We start from the raw sequence: 19297 nt of genomic DNA on the forward strand, positions 1-19297 counted from the left end.
TTGTTTATAATAAAAGAAAATAAATTGACAGCCTCTGATTTCTCATCCACTATTAATGAACTGCTTTTTTCAGCAGGAGAGAATATAGCCTTTGCCTGAGGGGCCGCATCATCTGGGACCCAAGTATGCACAAAAATTCCGACTGCCAGACACCTTCCTGCTCTCGCTACAGTTATGAAGTCACACAATAAGAGACTCATGTCCTCAAACTTGTATAGCCTTAAGAACAATTTAATTCCAAATAATTAAAATGTCATAGGTTTTCAGGCAGTCTTCCAGCTCATGTAGAAAACTGGGCCATGTACCCAATTCTCTGCAGAAGATTGCATAGTTCAGTGTGTATCAGTCTCACCACCATCTCGATTTTCGTAACAAGCAAGTCCCTGGAGAGCAAGCACCTGTTGAAGCACCATCTATACTCTTTTCTGACCCTCACCTTGGGTAAGCCCCTGGTCACATCTCTCTCCTCTTAGTCATTTGAATAAAAATACACAATTTTCACAGCAAAATTCCCCTTCTACCTCTACACCCAAAGATTGGTAATAGCAACTGAATTATCTATTTACCGAAAATGAAGGTTGCTTGCTGATTTATTGCTGAGGCAGTAACAGTGAAATCTCCCATAGATAGGGGAACTGCTGAACCTGAAATGCTTGCTTGAAAATCCCAAATTCACTGTAATTCCTAACACATATGGTTTTGTAAATTGGTATATCTCACTGTGTTCATATATCAATAAAATAAAATACTTTCCCCTGCGTAAAGAAGAATCTGATAATTTGTTGTGACTGAACTAGAATCGAAGCTTCTTGATTTTGAATATATCCAAGTACTTAATGTTTGAGATAAAAACGATTCAGTATGGGATATTCTGACTTGAACATCCAGATCCACGTTCTACCCTTTTCCTTTTTGCAATGTGCCCAGGAGGCTCGCCTCTAGGGACCACATCACCTATGCTCCTTCCTTCTTTTGGTTTCATGATGGGCTCAATGGCCAACTGAAGGTACCAGCAGGAGATCACAGGGAGGGATAAGAGAGATGTTGGGGTATCTTTTTTTATTACCCTCACTTTCTCCTTCTCTGATTATAGATTTTAACAGGTTCTGCCAACTTCTCTTTCCTCTTGTCCCTCCAAGTCTAGGTTTGATAACAACATTCAGCTTTTGCTAGTCCCCATCTGCTGGCTCCCTTGATCCTGTTTATACCTTTGAATGTTAAATTTATTTATTAAATTATCTTCAAATATCCCTTCTATTCTATCAGTTCTGTCAGTTTCCTGCTGGAACAATGACTAGTACAGTTATGAGTTGTTCTTGATATTTGTATTTCATAAACAGTCCAAAATATCAACATATATAACCTTGTAACATGAAAGTTCTTTTTTCTTTTATTCTATAAATATTTCTAGTTAGATAGGGACTTAAGTCCTTTTCAATACGTATTTCCTTATTTTTAAAAATAAGGACAAATTACAATAAAAAATAAATAAAATCAAAATAAAATAAATCATGAAAGTAACACTATTCAAGACTAATTCAAGTTGAGAGCAGTTACTCACTAGAACATACCTCCTAGAACAGAGCAGACACAAACCATATCTTTGTTGAAAGATAAAATCATGCTGAGATGCTACATTGCCAATTTTCCTCTTTTATCTTGGATCCATTTTCTGCCTTTCCCTGTTTTGATTTGTTTTCATGGGGAAGTAGATTGCAAAGGTTCCCTCATAAATTGCTCCTGGTTAAGTTGCACCAGGAGGCACTGAAGTCTCAAAGGAGGAAGAAGGGAGAAGCCAGTATCTTTTCTCTTCTCCTGGCCCTCTTCAGGGCCAGAGCCCCATCAGAGCACCCACAACTTGTTATGGCTCCATAATTTTCCGTTTCTCTACTCTCAACATTTCATTTCCCTGCAGGGAGTCTTAGTCACGGATGGCACAGCTCCTGCACCCAGGTTTTAGGCTTCAACTCATTTTCCCTCCATATTTAAGATGGTTAGCAATTTTCTGCCGCTTTTATTCTCTGGTTGCCTTATGTTTCTGTTTGATTTCTCAGGTTTCCCATCCCTGTGTTACTTACTCCCTAAATTAAGTTCCTTTTATTAAAAAAGGCATACAGCGGCTTCTTTTTTTTTTTTTTTTTTGATCATACCCAGGCTGATACAGATTGTTTTGTCTGTATCAGTAAATAAAATAATTCCCAATCTAAGAAAACAACAATGAAACAGCATATGCTGTCCATTATAATTCATCTGCAGTACCTGATTAAATCCAGGGGTTGATGCTTGTACCACATTCCCCAGCGTGCCCAGCGCTCATATAACAGATGTCTGTTATTCTGAGGTCCATGGGTTTTGATGGGCTGGCTGCTTTTGTAAGCTCCCTGAAACAAATAAAATAAGATGAATTGATAGCCATCCTTTTAGTGAAATCTGAACCAACAGAAATTGCTTTTGATTTTTTTCTTATGGAATAACTTCATAACTTATTGAAAACTTCAGAAATTGTAAACACAAGCCCATCACTGGAGTTATATAGTTAAGTGCCTTTATATATTTTTTTGCCTTGAAAAATATTTTGATACTTCTAAACTCTTTCTTAAATTCCTTTTTTAAACCAATGAGATCCCTTTCCGTTAAAGTAAAATAGACTTTAGTTTTTCATTGTTTGGAATTTAACATCTTCTAGTAAAAAATATTTCCACCATAACTGAGAGAAATTATTGTAATATTTAGTTCAGAAATTAAGAGTGTGGAGTTCTCTTGTGGAGCAGCCAGTTAAGGATCTGAAATTGTCACAGCAGCAGCTTGGGTCACTGCTCTGGCACAGGTCTGATCCCTGCCAGTTTCAAATGCTGCAGGCACAGAGAAGGAGAAGTAGAAGAAGAAGGAGGAGGAGAAGAAGAAATTAAGAGTGCCTTATTCTGCTTCAAGAAGCAATATAGCTCCAGAAAATATTTATTTCATTTATAGAAGCTATGGAAAGAGTAAATGTGCATTCAAAAATCATCAATGCTAGTCATGTTTTAAATCTTAGAATCCATAAGATTTAATTCAGATAAGATATTCCAAAACCTGAACTGTTTTTCAAATTCTTTATAACCCCTAACTCCTTAAAAAATCTGTCATATGGGTTGCAATTCCAGAAACAGAAAACATATGCCTTTCATAGAAAATTGTTCCCTGAAGGCTGAACTGCTCTTCTTTTATAATTTTAAAAAAGGACAAGAGATATAGTGACCTTATTTTCTGAATCAAAACTTAGGACACAGGGTTTGAAAAAGACCCCGTCCTCACTCCAACGTGCAAGTCTAATTTTATGAAATTTTGAGGAAAATTTAAAACGAGTGGAGTTGTGCCTCAATTACCTCACCTAGATTGTGGGGATAAGACTAAACATTAATGACACCGATATAGAGGGGCCTTGTGAGGGCCCACTTGGAAAGCAGCTATGAAGTACCAGGCATATAACAAGTAAAATCAATGTTACTTTCCTTCCCCGCCTCAGTGGTCAGACACAGGCACTTCCTGGGCTTTAGGTGCTAAGTTTTGAATCCTTAGTACATCACTGTTGTAACTGCACAGTAACCTCTATCAACCATAATGTTCTGGGTGGACAGCGACACAAGATGGACTGCAAGAGTAAACTGACCAAAGTGGTGACTCCTGCCCTCCCACATATTTTCATCCCTTTCAGAGGACCATGTACACTTGGTGGTCCCCATCTCCACCTACCAGCACACTTTTCTTCTGTCTCTACTATTGATAATTGATGGGATTATCAATTCTATTAATAGTTTAGGCAAACGCTTTCTCACATATGCATGCGTCTTCTCCCTTTTCATGCCAAATTCCTCTAGAAAGGCCTCTTTCTGCCCTCTAGCCATTGTCCCCTTTGTAAGTAAAAAACAAATCTCAACTGTGGGTAAAAAATATGAGCTGACACTAGTAGTAATCCTGCATCAAGGAAAAAGGACATAAACTGAGTGTCCTTAATAAAAATGATAAGAGTGAGGGCCATAGACTCCATTTTCCCCAAAGTAAACCTTGTTTTTCTTTCCTCAAGTAGTAGCCTTTAATATCAATAAAAAAAAAAAAATTCCTGAGTCCATTTTATTGACTTATTGCTTTCTTTTCTTTACTTATATTTCAACAATACTACTTTCTAGCCATTTTGCATATGTCTCATGTATTAGTATTTCTACCAAATTTTAAGAATAAATGGGAAAATGGCTATTATTTACAACCCATTCCTAATAGTTTAAAATTTCACAGAAGAAATGGCCAAAGAAGCTATCAGACTACTACTTAGGTTGACAAAATTGTTTAGAGAACAAAACAAACCTTCCTGTGCTACAGAATCTCTTGTGGGGACTCAGGTTGGCTCTTCTGAACACTTCAGTACTTTCTGACTAAGTTGTATTTGACATGGTGCTTAATTTTTTTCCGAGCCTTGTTTCTGCATCTCTACAATGGAGATATAATCCTCCCATCTAGAATTATTGTCAGATTAATGGGAAAATCCATGCACAGGATGTGTTGTATGAAACACTGTAACTTATCATTATTTCTATTCCTAATGTAAGTAGATATGTCATAATGAACAGATACATTGGAGTCTGTCTTCCTGGGCTCAAAACTGTTCTTTTGACACTTAACCATTCTGTGCCTCAATGATCTGTCTATAAAAAGGAGTTAAAAGGGAGTTAATATTATTGTCTACCTCAAAGGGTTGTTGCAAGGATTAAATGAGATAGTCCATATAAAATACTGAGCTCAGTACCAACTAGGAAGTGCTCAATACATTTTATCTTTTATTAGTTATACTAGACTGTGAATTCTTCAGGTATAGGGATTATGTCCTAGGAGCCCTCAGCCTTTTAAGACTGGATGGGCTTTGAAAACACACATTAAAACCTATAATGACCCCATTCTTATTTTAAAATGCAAAATTGCCTTAAAAAGAATGTATGTGTGTGTGTATATTAGGAGAAGATGTTTAAATCTGATTCTAATATCATTCATAACTCAATAGGCAGACTCCACCAAAGATGACCTATTCAAAACTGGAGGCTATAATCTGGCAGAAAATAAAGTAAATAAAGGGGTGTAGTGTTTTGGTCTGAGTTTGTCTTAGATTTTCAGGTATCCTAATGTGGTAGGCACAGACCAGAACCCGCTCTGTTTGAGACTTGTGTAAAACCCAAGCTGGGTCAAGCATGGAGCTCTGTGTTGGAGCAGATGGCTATCTATGTCTGATCAGAGTGGCTGAGCAATATCCACGAGCTTCCTCCAGGGCTGGGATTCCTGATACCAGGCAAATTGCAGAAGGGTTCTGGAGCGCAGGAGCTAGTGTGTAGCCATGGATTATAATGGGGTCTCGGAAAGGTCCAAGACTACCTTACTGATTGAACCTCCTGGAAGAGGGCAGCTAGACTTAAGGGAAAAAATGAGTTCAAGCTTGAGCAGCAGATACTTTTTTTTAATAGAAATGTATTTCAAAATTACCTCATGTGGGGGAAAAGCTGCTATATATGAGCCATTGCTTATAAGTTTACAGATACCTGGGAAGAGAAGAAAAGAACAGTTCTTGAGTTAGTTTGATTGAAGACTTCCCTCTGGAGCAACATACATACACTTGGGACAATAAATTAATTTGAAACCAAAATAATCCAAATGACTTCCATAGGAGGACAGTGAGGTTATGAAAGAGATTGATACTGAGTCTAACTGTGTCTTTATAGCATTAATAAACAGAGGTTTGCAAGGTATAAGATATGACCCTTTGCCGTATCACGAGATATGGGCATTTTAATACTCACTTATTTGGAGGTACATGAGTTTGTACCAACTTTTTTTTGGCCTCAAAATATCAAAATTTGGTCAAGGAAGCAGAGGAATTCCTAAAAATGTCTCAAAAGGACACTGGTATTTAGAAATCTTTAAAACTAATTCAAAGGGACATAAATAGCAATATGTGACTCATTTTAAAATCTCCTCCATCCCAGTAAGAGTGCAGTGAAATGGACTCTTTCACATAGGCCTGGTGAGACTGGATGTTGGGAAAAGTCTTCTGGAGAGCAATTTTTGTTGTAATATTATTTATACTAGTTAAGAATTAGAAAAAATTGAACAGGCAAAATCAAGGAATTGTTTCATTTTTATGGTACAATCAATTATATTAGTGCTTGGTAAACTACTGTGATTTGATGAATGCTTCTAATACAATATTGTACAGCTATTTAAAATAATGCTTTCATACATACTAGAAGGCTGGAGAAAATACAATGTTAAAATGGACAGAAAACTGTAAATGCTACATGATTATAATTATGATACATCTCATATATATTATACATATGCGTATATATATAATATATATGTGTGTATATATACATATATATGTGTATATATTGGTATATACACACACACATATATATTCAGTAGTAATTTGTAGCAGTGACAATTGAATGCAGGGATTTTTAAATTGTATTTTTGTACCCTTCTGTATTTATTGCAGGTTCAACAGAGGGCATGATATCTTTATAATCATTTAAATGTCAATTTTATTTTTAAAGACTACCTAAGCACATAGTGCTATAATTTAGACACGTTTTTAGTTTATATTCTGGATTCCATCTATTTTTTTATTTATTGTTTACAAAACTTCTGATTGTGTCAAATTTTTATAAGGATTTAGTGTTCAACTATTTTGAATTTAGTGTTTAACTATTTTGACTGCTCAGTAATAAATGAATCATTAATCAGAAGAGAACCAAAGTCTGAACATTCCTCTTTAAAAAATGGATGACTTGAAACATAGTTCATTTTACTAATGCAGCACGCTATTTGAATACAAATCAGTAGAGATTGGTACAAGTTTCCATTGGCTATCAACTTTTTATTTTAAAGGATTTTAGGATATGACTAACATCTTCGATCATCTTGTGTATTTCACCCTAACAAAAGGCTAGTTTGTTTGTTACTTGTTGTTTTCTGCTCTGCTCTGTGTAAACTTTGCAATCTTACTTAATTTTCCCAGGTGAAACTTTCTCAATTTTACTTTGCATCAGACATGAAGTAGCATACTGCTAAACATTCAGACAACACAGATATTTAGAAAGTTAAAAATTAGCTGTTATTGCACCTTCCAGATATAACCTCTAAAATGTTTTATATATATGTTTTATATATATATTCTAGATTTTTTCTTTTTATTTGTGTGTTTTTAGGAAATGGTATTACATTATTTTGTATTCTGTTTTTTGCCACTTAATAATTTACAGATTCTTTCAAAATCAATAGTAGAATAGTAATTTTCAATCTTCGTGAGTAAAGGGTGTATGTCATATACTTTCTATCATATAGTGTACAATAGATGCTCAATACTTTTGAGTTAAGAGTGAATAAAAATCACATAATTTTTAATGGATGCATTATATGGATATAGCCTAACCTATTTGTCAGTTCTCCTGATGGATAGTTCATGTATCTCCAGTATTAATCTATTTTATTTTTTGTTTACAAAGCTACAATGAACAAACTTTTACATATATTGTTATTCAAAAGTCCACCTATTTCTTTGGGATAAATTTCAAGCAATAAATTTTCTGTTCCAAAGGTTTTGAACTTTTCACATTTTGATACTTACTGCTAAATGTCCTTAAAAAAGTTTTTTTGTTTGTTTTATTTTGTTTTCTTTCATTGTACCTTTTTTTTTTTTTTTTGGTCTTTTTGACTTTTTAGGGCCACATCTGGGACATATGGAGGTTCCCAGGCTAAGGGTCTAATAGTAGCTGTTGCCACTGGCCTACGCCAGAGCCACAGCTATGCCAGATCCGAGTCATGTCTGCAACCTACACCACAGCTCACAGCAACGCTGGATCCTTAACCCACTGAGCGAGGCCAGCGATCGAACCCCCAACCTCATGGTTCCTAGTTGGATTTGTTTCTGCCATGCCACGACGGGAACTCTGTTTTCTTTCATTGAAATGATGAAACATAGAATGTTTAGAGTTGGTTCAACACATTATATCCTCATGTTTAATGTATAAAGGCAAAACTTCAGTTGTTAAAAAAATAATTCCGCATGTAATTAGTAAAAATAAATTCTACATTGTGTTTAAATTTTAACTATGGTTCTTACCCACTTTTGATATTCCATTTTCATATTTGGTGTGCTGTAGCATATGATAGACTATCCTGCTTCGAGTAGCATTGCTGAAGAAGGTGTCCTTATTGTTTATTATGAAGCTGGGAATATAAAGGGATTGGTTTTAGTATGGGAAGCAGACCAGAGAATCCAGCAACAGCTATAAGTTCCTGGCTAGTCATCCATGTATTTTCTCCATTAAAACAAGTATAGTCAATCAGAAGAGACACCATCTTCTTAAATCATGTGGCAGAGAACAAAATACACTTATAAATAAAACAGGGCATTATCAAATATTTATTTTAATATTTTTCAGTTTATAAGGAAGCCTGGATGTCCTCATATTTCTTTTTTACATTGAAACAAGGAGAGAATAGACTGCCTGTTGTGTCCATAAATTTTGTACTACCTTAAACAAAGTGGTTCCAAATAGAACACATTAAAAATTGATACCATTCCCCTACACTGCATTTTCCGAGCTAGCTTATCTTGTTTTCAGTACTTGAGCGGTAAGTGATGCTTCTTCTCCCTTTCCCTTCATCTCTGACTGTCCCATTGTAGAAAGAGTTGCATGGAGCAAATATGAGAGCCAATGTTGTAAAGAGCAAAAGGATGATTTCAAGAGATGGTGGAAGAAAAAAAGAGATGGGAACTCACTGGTGAATCCGTGCCCGGCTGAAGGGGCCGGTATAGCAGTCTGACTCCTCCAGGTCTGGGAAAGCTGACTTGTCAAGAACCATTGGGTTTTGGGACATCCATTTTTTGATTCTTCTAAAATATTTTTGCACCCTGGAACAAAGTCACATTTTAGAAGGGCATTAGGCTGCATTCCAGAGCCATGCCTACCTTCCACTACTGTTCTGAAATAGTTCCCAAAAGACACACAAACACCCACACTCACACCCACACACATGCATTGCTCCTGTTCCCACACAAAACAAATTCCAAAATAAACCAAATCTTGCACTGTGTTTATTTAAACTCTTTTGGGGTGACTAAGTTACCCTCAAAAGAAAAATCCTGTGGAAAATATCATCATATATAAAGATGGGATGAGAAAGAGCATAAAGAATAAAGCTGGCATGCATGGTATTTTTACTGAAGTTGTATATGTATATGTATATCTATACATGTGTATCTATAGATCACTTTAAAAAAATCAATGTAGCGCTACAAAACTGGAGACTGAAAGGAGAAATAGCTAAAACACACTGTTTCAGCAGCATAGGAATCACAAGGGTGATGAAAACAGCAAGGGTTTTGGAGTCAAGATAAATAGGATTCAAAGGCAGCTCTGCATTATAGTAGCTGTGGGAACTTGTACAAGTTATTTCACTTCTTTTTGCCTTGGTTTTCTCATCCATAAACTGAAATTAATAATACTGACCTTGAGAGAGGAGAGAGTTGGGAGTTGATGTTTTACTTTAAACTTGATTAATGAGTAATAAGGAAAGTTAAGTCAAGGAGTCTTTGCAGTACTTTTAAGACTTTAATGGGCAAATATATCACCTGAAACTCTTGTTAAAATGCAGATGCTAATTCAGTAGACTTAGCGTGGGGGTCTGAAATTCCACATCTCCAAGGACCCCCAAAGGGGATGCTCATCCTGCTATTCACTGACTCTGAGTGATAGATTTAGCAGAGGCATCAGGTAAAAAACATTAAAACATGGCTTCAGGAAATCTCACATCAGGATACTCTGATTTCAGCGTTAGATTATAGTCATCATCCAGTTCTATATGGTATATATACTGATTGGAATCATATCTATTTTTCAAAAGACAAAAAAGAAAGCAAAAGAGATATTGACTCCAGAAATTGATTCTGAAAACTAAATTCTGAGTTGCTATGATAACAGCTGTGTTTACTTTTTAAAATGTGCTATATTTACACACTATTTATGAGGTTCTAGCTTTGGCAGTTTGGGGCTTCTTCTGCAATAGTACAAAGAGCAGAACAGAGTATTTTCCTAGGCAAGTACAATGCATCTTAAGATTTGTTTGGCCAACTCTGCTTTAAATTTAAAAAATTTAGAACAGCAATGTCCAGGAAGTGGTAGTATCTTAGAAATGATTTCATTCAAGTCTATTGCGATAAAATTACCATGTACAATTTTAAATAAGCATCAAGTCTTGAGGTAAACTTTAGCTTAGTGTGTGAAGAGTTTGGACCTTTCTTTGCCAGTAAGGTTATCATTTAGATGCCAAGTCATTTCTGGTTTTGGAGGGACCAGAGTACTTCTTTCTAGCCTGAAGTAATAAATGAGCATTATCTGAAGTGTCCACTTTCCTTCTTCTTATTATAAAAAAGCCTCTGAAATCACAAAATATCACTGTATTCCAGCAACTAGTGCAAAGACATGTAAAAACACTGAATAGATTATATAATTATAATATTAATATTGTTATTATTATGGCAGTTACTGCAACTTTTCAAATTTAGTCTAGTGAGGAAAACAACAGGGCAGGAGTTGGAGGATTAATTTGGCAGTTATTTAAATTGAGCCAAACATATCAAATCTTTGAGATTTAGGTTCCTCATCTGTAAAGAAAGGAAGAAATTCCATCTGTCCTACTTCATTAGGTGGCTGGAGGATCAACTAAAAGGAGGCCTCTGACAGCACTTAGGAAATGCAGATGAGCTACAGCACCCAAGGGCCTATTACCTCTGATAAAACGACATGCTAGAAATAAATGTGAATTTTAAAAATAAAGAAATGAAATAAAAGTACTTTTAGGCCATCATTGACCTTTTACAGAAAAATAAACTGTATGATCAGTTCAGGCTTTTCACATATTTCCTAGGAAGGAATGAACAACCTCTGATAGTGAAATGTGATCAGCACGGGATTTGAATCACAGAATGCAAATATCTAGTTTGCATTTCTTTGATTCTCATTACTTCATTTCTTTGATTCTCATTCAGTTTTTGCATCTCTTAACTGAGAGGATATTCTGATAATGAAATAGGTAAAGCCTGATAACCACATTACCCAGCACAAAGTAAACGCTCAGTAAGTGTTTATGATGATAATAAGGAAAAGGAGTATCATTACTACTTCCACAACCATCACCACCACCGCTACGTCACCAACGTAACCTAGCATGTTATCGACACTCCACCAAAACTTTGTCATGTTAGCCATCCTGTAAACTCAAGGTTTCATGGTGTAATGCGAAGATGATTTCCAACAGAGCTTTAAGTTCCTTTGCTAAAATCAGCGGAAAGGGGATAATTCAATGGAACTTGAAAATAAATCTGGTTTAAATGATCAAAAGAACTTGGTCAGAGCAAAAATTCCACCACACTAGCTCTGAAAGCTGGGAGATAAGGTGTGAGTTGCAGTGATAATGGAGTCATTTATAGTCCCAACTTTGCAACACAAGTTACTCTTTGTTCCGTCTCCCTAAAGGGTCATTTTGAAGATGCTTTGATAATTGTATATGAAAATGGTTTATAAACTAAAAATAGATAGCAGCAATAATAAAACTACACGCATTTCCTTTTGACCCGCCTGGAGAAAGGATGATTTTCAAAAGCTGGATAATTGCTGTGCATATTTATCCTTTGGTGTTTACTGGTCAAATTATCCATGCACAAAACATCTTTCCCTCTTCAAGAAACAGGAAACATATGAAATATAAGTGCATACAGCTGATTTTGTTTCCCTCTTTCTAATTGTTTACAAATTGAATGTTATAATTTTATAACAATGATGACCACACACACACACACACACATACACACACACACACACACACAGTATTTAAAATTTCTTTTCCAAAGGTTAAGTTGAAAAATCAAATTCAGTCATTTTCTTAATGGAAAGTATAAAATTGGGCAAATATGACAATTATTTTTCAGTTTAATATGTCATAATTTTATAAACACTTTTCCTTTTATTTGTTACATCTCCATATGCATCCACAAACTCAAAGAACAAAAAGAACTATCTGTAATGCCTAAATTGTAAAGTAGTAAACTATAATAATGTTTAAGATACATTAACAATCATTTGGAATAACTTATAACCTTATTTTCATTTCATAAAAAACCCCAGAAAATAATAATAAACGCAAACAATAATACAACATATTATGACACAGTGTTCATTTTTCTAGTTTGCTTTTGTTTGACCAAAATAGAAAAAAATAATTTTCCACCATTAAAAATATTTCTTTAGGATTTAACATACACATGTTTATCAGGAATTCTAAATACATGTTTACTTGAAAATTAAATTATGACAATATTACAAGAGACATTGGTGGCCATTTTAATATACAGGATTTTATCCTTCTCCAAGTCTCTGAAAGGACAATACCTGTTTTTCAGAAAACCTGCTAATTATGCAGCGGCAAAATCTCACTTCTATAGAGCATATGGAAGCAAACCCAAACACATTTTATCAACATATCCAATATTAAGCAGGCACATGCAGAGAAAACAAGAAAAACCTGCAGTTGTAAATTTAAATATTGTAATATTCCAGTGAGTTTGTCCTTATCATGCAAAAACAGCCTTGGAAATTTGCTATATAGACCAGGAACAAATAGAAGGAAAATGATGAAAGCTCACTGTAAAGCTTAATATATTAACCTGACAAACAGAAAAATCTGACCTGGATGAGGAATGTCACTCATTTTTTAAGGGCTAGCTGAGTACCAATTCCCTTAACATTCATTCAAATTTCAATTCTTCCCCTTATTCCTACCACACCTAATATTTAAAAGAGTATAATACTCTTCTATTCTGGAATTAAAATTTTTCTTATTCCAAAGTTCTAAATTTTCTATGGTAAAGGAACTAGATTTATTAAATTCCTTTCTAAAGTGGTCAGATATTTATACTATACGATTGTCCTAGTTTTCGTATCATTCTGATTTCTAACATCCTGCAAAGTTATTCAACAGGGCTTACCCTACCACATCCCCATTCTGTTTTTGTTAATCGATTCTTCTGCAAGGAGCAGAAAATAGCCTAGTTTTAGAAGCCTTTTGTTTGTAGAGTTCCTCAAATGGAAGTTCATTTCCTCCAGTGAAACAGGACCAAGGCATTTCAGTTGGGAGAGTTTCTTCAGTCTCAGGGTTGCATTTTAATTAATTCCTCTGCCACAACAGGTACCACAATAGGTAAAGAGATGTTTTGAGATAAAGCTATTGAACGAAAGTTTGCTTTCAATACTTGGCTATGAGAGGCAGCCTCAGATGGTGGAATAAAAGTAGCTCCATGATACAAAAGATGCTATGTGGCTTTGGTAAACCACTTCATTATTCTGGATGCTAGTATCTCTTCTGCCATCTCATCAATAAGAAGTTTGGATTAAATTAAGGATTCGGAAGGCCTCGGTAGGATCTACTGTTCTATTACTCTAGTGGGTTATCACTTTCCCATCAGTACTGGCTTTACTAGTAGGAATTAAAATTTCCTAAAACACTAACCTGAAATTAAAGTCCTCATTCCATAATATTCTATCAAGGAGGACTGTATACAATGATAAATGAAAAGAGAGATGATCTTATTTTAAACATTGTTAAATTTGGCATAAGTCATTTTGGAACTCTCTTGAACAAATAAAGTTTTTCTTCCGAAAATTTACAACTGCTGATATGGGAAATAAAATTTATTCTTTTTATTTTATTTTTTCCCAGTGACAAATTGGTCTTAGACAAATCACACATCACCCACCAACCTGCCCATTGATTTGCTCCTCCGGTCAGTGTAATAGCATTTTTTCCTGAAAAATAATAGAAATTAGCTGAGAGAAGGCACATGAAAATAGTGAAACCAGTGAGTGACAAAATTCAATTATACTGAGCATTTCAACACTCCAACTTTCACATGCTAAAGAAAGATATGAAATAAGTCAGTATAATAGGAAGAACTCTAAATTTATGTTATTTCAATTTCAGAATTCTAAGTTATTAATAACAAAGACACTTTCACAAATATTTGGCTTTTAATCTTTTTCTGAAGGTCTGCCTTCTGCTGCACTCTAAATTTTACCCAGATCATGGGCATGTATGTTATTTGAAAGCATCTATCCACCTATATAGCTAAACACATATATAATGAATATTTTTGATATGCTAAATATTTCAATATGCTAAGAATGCTAAATTATAACTACCAAGAATTTAGAGGGAAAAAAAGAGGGTTTCTACCTACAAAAGTTGAGGAGACAACTGATAGTTACAACAAAGTGTGATAATGCAGTAAAATAGACCTATGGAAATACCTAGGAAGGAATCTCAATTAGTTCTTATAGATGGAGGAGAAGGGGACAGGGAACCTTTTCTAGAGGATGTGTTATCTGTGTTGAATCCTGAAGCACACATGGCAGGAGTCCTCTGAATATAGTACTTAGGACGTGGCATTTTTTTCTTTTTTGGCTGTACTTGTGGCATGCAGAAGTTCTTGGTCCAGGGATCAAACCCATGCCATAGCTGTAAGCAGAGACAGAGCTGTGACAACACTGGATCCTTGCCCCACTGAGCCATGAGGGCACTCTAGGACATGGTATTTTAGAGAGGTAGCAGCATATGAAATGGTTATGGGATCAAGACCAAACATTGTAAGATTTAGGTAACTTTGATGAATTAGCTAATTGCTGGAGCATAAATTGAGGATAATGACAAAAGAGGTGAGGGGATGATGAACAAGGCACAAATGATGAGGTCTTACCACTGATGCTAAGGTTTTCGGGTGAAAAGTCGATGATAATGAGGGTTTTAATGAAGTACGTAGCACTTTGATTTTAGAGAAACTAAATATCCTAGTGATAGAAGCTAAATCATTTAAAAGATTTCACTAAATGCTCATTTTGGAGCTCAAGAATCTCATTCAGGGCCTTCTAAAAGCGTCTTTATCCCCACTCACCAAAACCCATTTACAGAATCAGAATACTCCTCCTGGCGTGGTATCTAGAAAGCAGGGCTGAGAGTCAGGACGACTGATATTTAGTCCTGTGTTACTAACTGCTTAGAAAACTTGAAAACTGTATGAGCTGCCATATTTCATTGCAATCACAAGTCATATTACTAGAAAAGAATTTTTAACTTGTCTCTGACACACTCTAACATGAAGTTAAAATATGGAGTTTCCAGGCTTGCTATGTCCAGACTCTTCTACAAAGACTCTCTTGCACTATCAACCTCATTATTATAAAACTATTTACTATCTTCTATAGGAGATTGGGTTTCTTGAAGAAGGTAGTTTCATTTCTTTTGGTTTTGTGTATACTTGGCACATTCTTTGGTAAATAGTGAGAATTCTGATGACTGATGAATAAATGAATGAGCTTTTGCTTAATTCATTGCATTTATTTCCTTCAGTGCCTGAGAGTACTTTGAATTTAATAAACATTTATTAAATAAGGTATCTCTTTAAGAAAATGACTAATGTAGAAATTGGCTTAAAATAATTCTCAGCATCAAACAAACCTAGGAATATGATTAAGATGAGATAAAGATTATAGTTATAATTATCAATCGTGGATATGGTGAGGAATAATATAAAAAAATAAGGGAATTTGGATAAGCATTATTCTCCTTTTATTGCTGTTATTTTGCTTTTTTTTTTTTTTTTCTTCTTATGGCTACACTCACAGAATATGGAGGTTCCCAGGCTAGGGATCCAATCAGAGCTACAGCTGCTGGCCTACATCACAGCCACAGCAACACCAGATCTGAGCCGCGTCTGTGACCTACACCTCAGCTCACAGCAATGCCAGATCCTTAACCCAATGAGCAAGGCCAGGGATCAAACCCTCAACCTCATGGTTCCTAGTCAGATTTGTTTCCGCTGCACCACAACAGGAACTCCTATTGCTGTTATTTTGAATTATTTCTCTTAAACATTTTAAAAAATGCTTTGGGAGAAATAAAGAACAAGTGAAGGAAGACAATCATATAAGATGAATACACCTACTTTTTAGATTACTTATATTGAAAGAACAAATAAAATTAATAGATTCAATTTTCCCAATTAACTAACACCCCCATTATCAGTCAAATCTAGGATGACTATATGTGATAATTAGTTCTGTCATGTCTTCTTACTTGGGGACTAGTTACTGTTTATCTTGAGGACACATCTGTAATGGGTTGTATCTGCTTGGCTGTATAACAGGGTAAGATTTCTTTGCAATCTCAGCAAATTGCCTGTGATGTATGTTGCATTCTGGTTTAATGGTTATTCAACAATAAAAAAGGATTATCTTTTATTTCTATCTTTGTGGAGAAGTTTTCTTGTCCAGGGAGACTTTGTTTTTAATTATGTTTCCCCAGCATATATAAGTGTACCTTTAATCCATGGAGTCAATGATAATCAGCAATTCTCATTAGTTCTGGATAAAGGAAGCTACAGAACCAAATGATTTCCTACCCACAATCTTCATTCCGTAATTTATTAAACACATATTGTTCATGGACAGAGCTTTTTTTATTTTCCTTTAATTTTTCATTTGAAAGATTCCTCTGTTTTATACTTTGCATTGACAGCATTTATCTACCTATTACCTACCTCCTTATATACCCACCTAATAAAGCAACTACTCAAAACTATAAGTAAATAATTATCTCAGTCTCTGTTTCCAGCCACTGTTTCAACAGGCAGTGGCCACATGGAGGTGTTTGCGGGGCCAATGAGGACAGTCACGTGGCTGGAAACCTGGGTCCCCACTCCCTGTCAAGCAGAGCTACTGCACTTTGATCTATTATATATGTTAGGCTTATTACGTTATTTTATTTTTGAGCGAGGTATCCTTTGCATAAAGATGGTCTAAGTTTAATCCCAAATATGACAAAAGATCGATCTTAATGTTTTAAAAAAATTCCCCTCAAATTTTCTATGATTAAAATATTTGTGGGAGGAAAGCTTAAGGACAGATGGAAGGTTGACCTCATTATTGAACTCAGCCTAAGAAGCTACAGGATGACTGAATCATCTTAAAATATGTTTGACCATTTTAATGTGAGAGAAGGGTAATAATGAATAGGAATTACCTTCAAATCAAAACAAAAATCATGAAAGAGGGACTTGATATTTCTGGAATGTAGAAGACATAGGCTAAGTCCTACCGGATAGGATAAAAACTAGAGAAAGTGGATTATTTTATTTTACTTTTCTGAAATTTTCTTGTTTCTTTGAAACATCAAGTCCAACATGCAGGCAATATCTACCTTGTAAGAATAATCAAGAAAATACATAGCTAAAAAAATTAGGTTTATAAAATTCTACACATGCAGAATATTAAAGCATAAACTTTAGACAAAATGCTGAAGTTTCATGTTCTTAAAATAAGCAGAAAACTCTTTCAGGAGTTAATAACTATAATTTTTTTTTTTTTCCTGAATGAATTCTTTTTTTGTGGAATGCATACCTAAGTTTCAACACTGAATAAATACAAGAAATAGCTGATAGTTATGAATACCTTTTATGAATAAATCTTTTAAAAATCTTATCTTAAAAAGATAAGTATTTTTTCTATTTAAGTTATTTGTTATTCTTGGGAGTTCCTGACGTGGCTCAGTGGTTAACAAATCCGACTAGGAACCAAGAGGTTGCGGGTTCCATCCTTGGCCTTGCTCAGTTGGTTAAGGATCCAGCGTTGCCGTGAGCTGTGGTGTAGGTTGCAGATGTGGCTCGGATCCTGCATTGCTGTGGCTCTGGAATAGGCCAGTGGCTACAGCTCTGATTGGACCCCTAGCCTGGGAAACTCCATATGCCATGGGTGAAGCCTCACAGGTGAATTTTACCAAACATACAAAGAGGAAATTATATCCATCCTCCTTAAACTTTTCAAAAGGTTGAAGAAGGAACACTCCCAAAGATATTCTCTGATGCCACCCACCATCAAATCACCCTAATTCCAAAACCAGACAAAGATACCACCCAAGAAGAAAACTATAGGCCAATATCTTTGATGAATATAGACACAAATATTCTCAACAAAATTTTAGCCAACTGAATCCAACAACATATCAAAAAGATCATACACCACAACCAGGTGGGATTCATCCCAGGTTCACAAGGATGGTTCAACATACGCAAATCAATCAATGTCATACACCACATTAACAAAAGAAAAGTCAAAAAATCACATGATCATCTCAATAGATTCAGAAAAAGCATTTGACAAAGTCCAGCATCCATTTATGATAAAAACTCTCACCAAAGTGGGTAGAGAGGGAACATTCCTTAACATAATCAAAGCCATTTATGACCAACCCATAGCAAATACAATGCTTAATGGAGAAAAGCTGAAAGCCTTCCCGCTAAAATCTGGAACAAGACAAGGATGCCCACTCTCACCACTGTTATTCAACATAGTACTGGAAGTCTTAGCCACAGCAATCAGACCAACAAAAGAAATAAAAGGCATCCAAATAGGAAGAGAAGAGGTAAAACTGTCACTGTATGCAGATGACATGATGCTACATATGGAAAAGCCTAAGGACTCAACCCAAAATTACTTGATCTGATCAACAAATTCAGCAAAGTAGCAGGATATAAGATTAACATTCAGAAACCAGTCACAATGAACAATGAAATATTAGAAAAGGAATACAAAAATACAATATCTTTTAAAATTACACCTGAAAAAATCAAATACCTGAGAATACACCTGACCAAGGAGGTAAAAGACGTATATGCCAAGAACTATAAAACATTAACTGAGGAAATTAAAGAAGATGTAAGAAATAGAAAGCTATTCCATGCTCCTGTGTTGGAAAAATTAATATTGTAAACATGGCCATACTACACAAAGCAATCTACAGATTCAATGCAATCCCTATCAAATTACCCATGACCTTTTTCACAGAACTAGAATAAACAATCCAAAAATTTATATGGAACCACAAAAGACCCAGAATTGCCAAAGCAATTCTGAGGAACAAAAACCAAGCAGGAGGCATAACTCTCCCAGAATTCAGGCAATATTACAAAGCCACAGTTATCAAGACAGTGTGGGGCTGCTACCAAAACAGACATACAGACTAATGGAACAGAATAGAGAACCCAGAAATATACCCAGACACCTATGGTCAATTAAGCTTTGACAAAGGAGGCAAGAACATCAAATGGGAAAAAGGACAGTCTCTTCAGCAAGTATTGCTGGGAAACCTGGACAGTTGCATGCAAATC

At 35.3% G+C, this 19297-nt stretch overlaps 1 protein-coding gene across 14 annotated transcripts in view; it reads right to left on the reverse strand.

The window, feature by feature from the left end:
* Positions 1 to 19297, reverse strand: part of ANO3 (anoctamin 3) — a 483543-nt gene that overhangs the window by 94826 nt on the left and 369420 nt on the right. For 10 of the 14 annotated variants that reach the window (XM_085011611.1, XM_085011608.1, XM_085011610.1 and 7 more), the window contains 5 exons: positions 13842 to 13886; positions 8807 to 8938; positions 8144 to 8250; positions 5506 to 5561; positions 2260 to 2381 (listed from right to left, as the gene is read on the reverse strand). In XM_085011611.1, coding sequence (XP_084867737.1) covers positions 2260 to 2381; positions 5506 to 5561; positions 8144 to 8250; positions 8807 to 8938; positions 13842 to 13886 — 462 coding nt within the window. The remainder of the gene's footprint in view (positions 1 to 2259; positions 2382 to 5505; positions 5562 to 8143; positions 8251 to 8806; positions 8939 to 13841; positions 13887 to 19297) is intronic. The other 4 variants (XM_085011613.1, XM_085011612.1, XM_013987285.3 and 1 more) reach the window with 1 other exon arrangement.

This window comes from Sus scrofa, chromosome 2 (genome assembly GCF_054392235.1).
Source record: "Sus scrofa isolate SSC_HxYL_T2T_F1_AM1 chromosome 2, Sscrofa_HxYL_maternal_Yorkshire_Landrace_v2.0, whole genome shotgun sequence".
Classification (NCBI taxonomy): Eukaryota; Metazoa; Chordata; class Mammalia; order Artiodactyla; family Suidae; genus Sus; species Sus scrofa.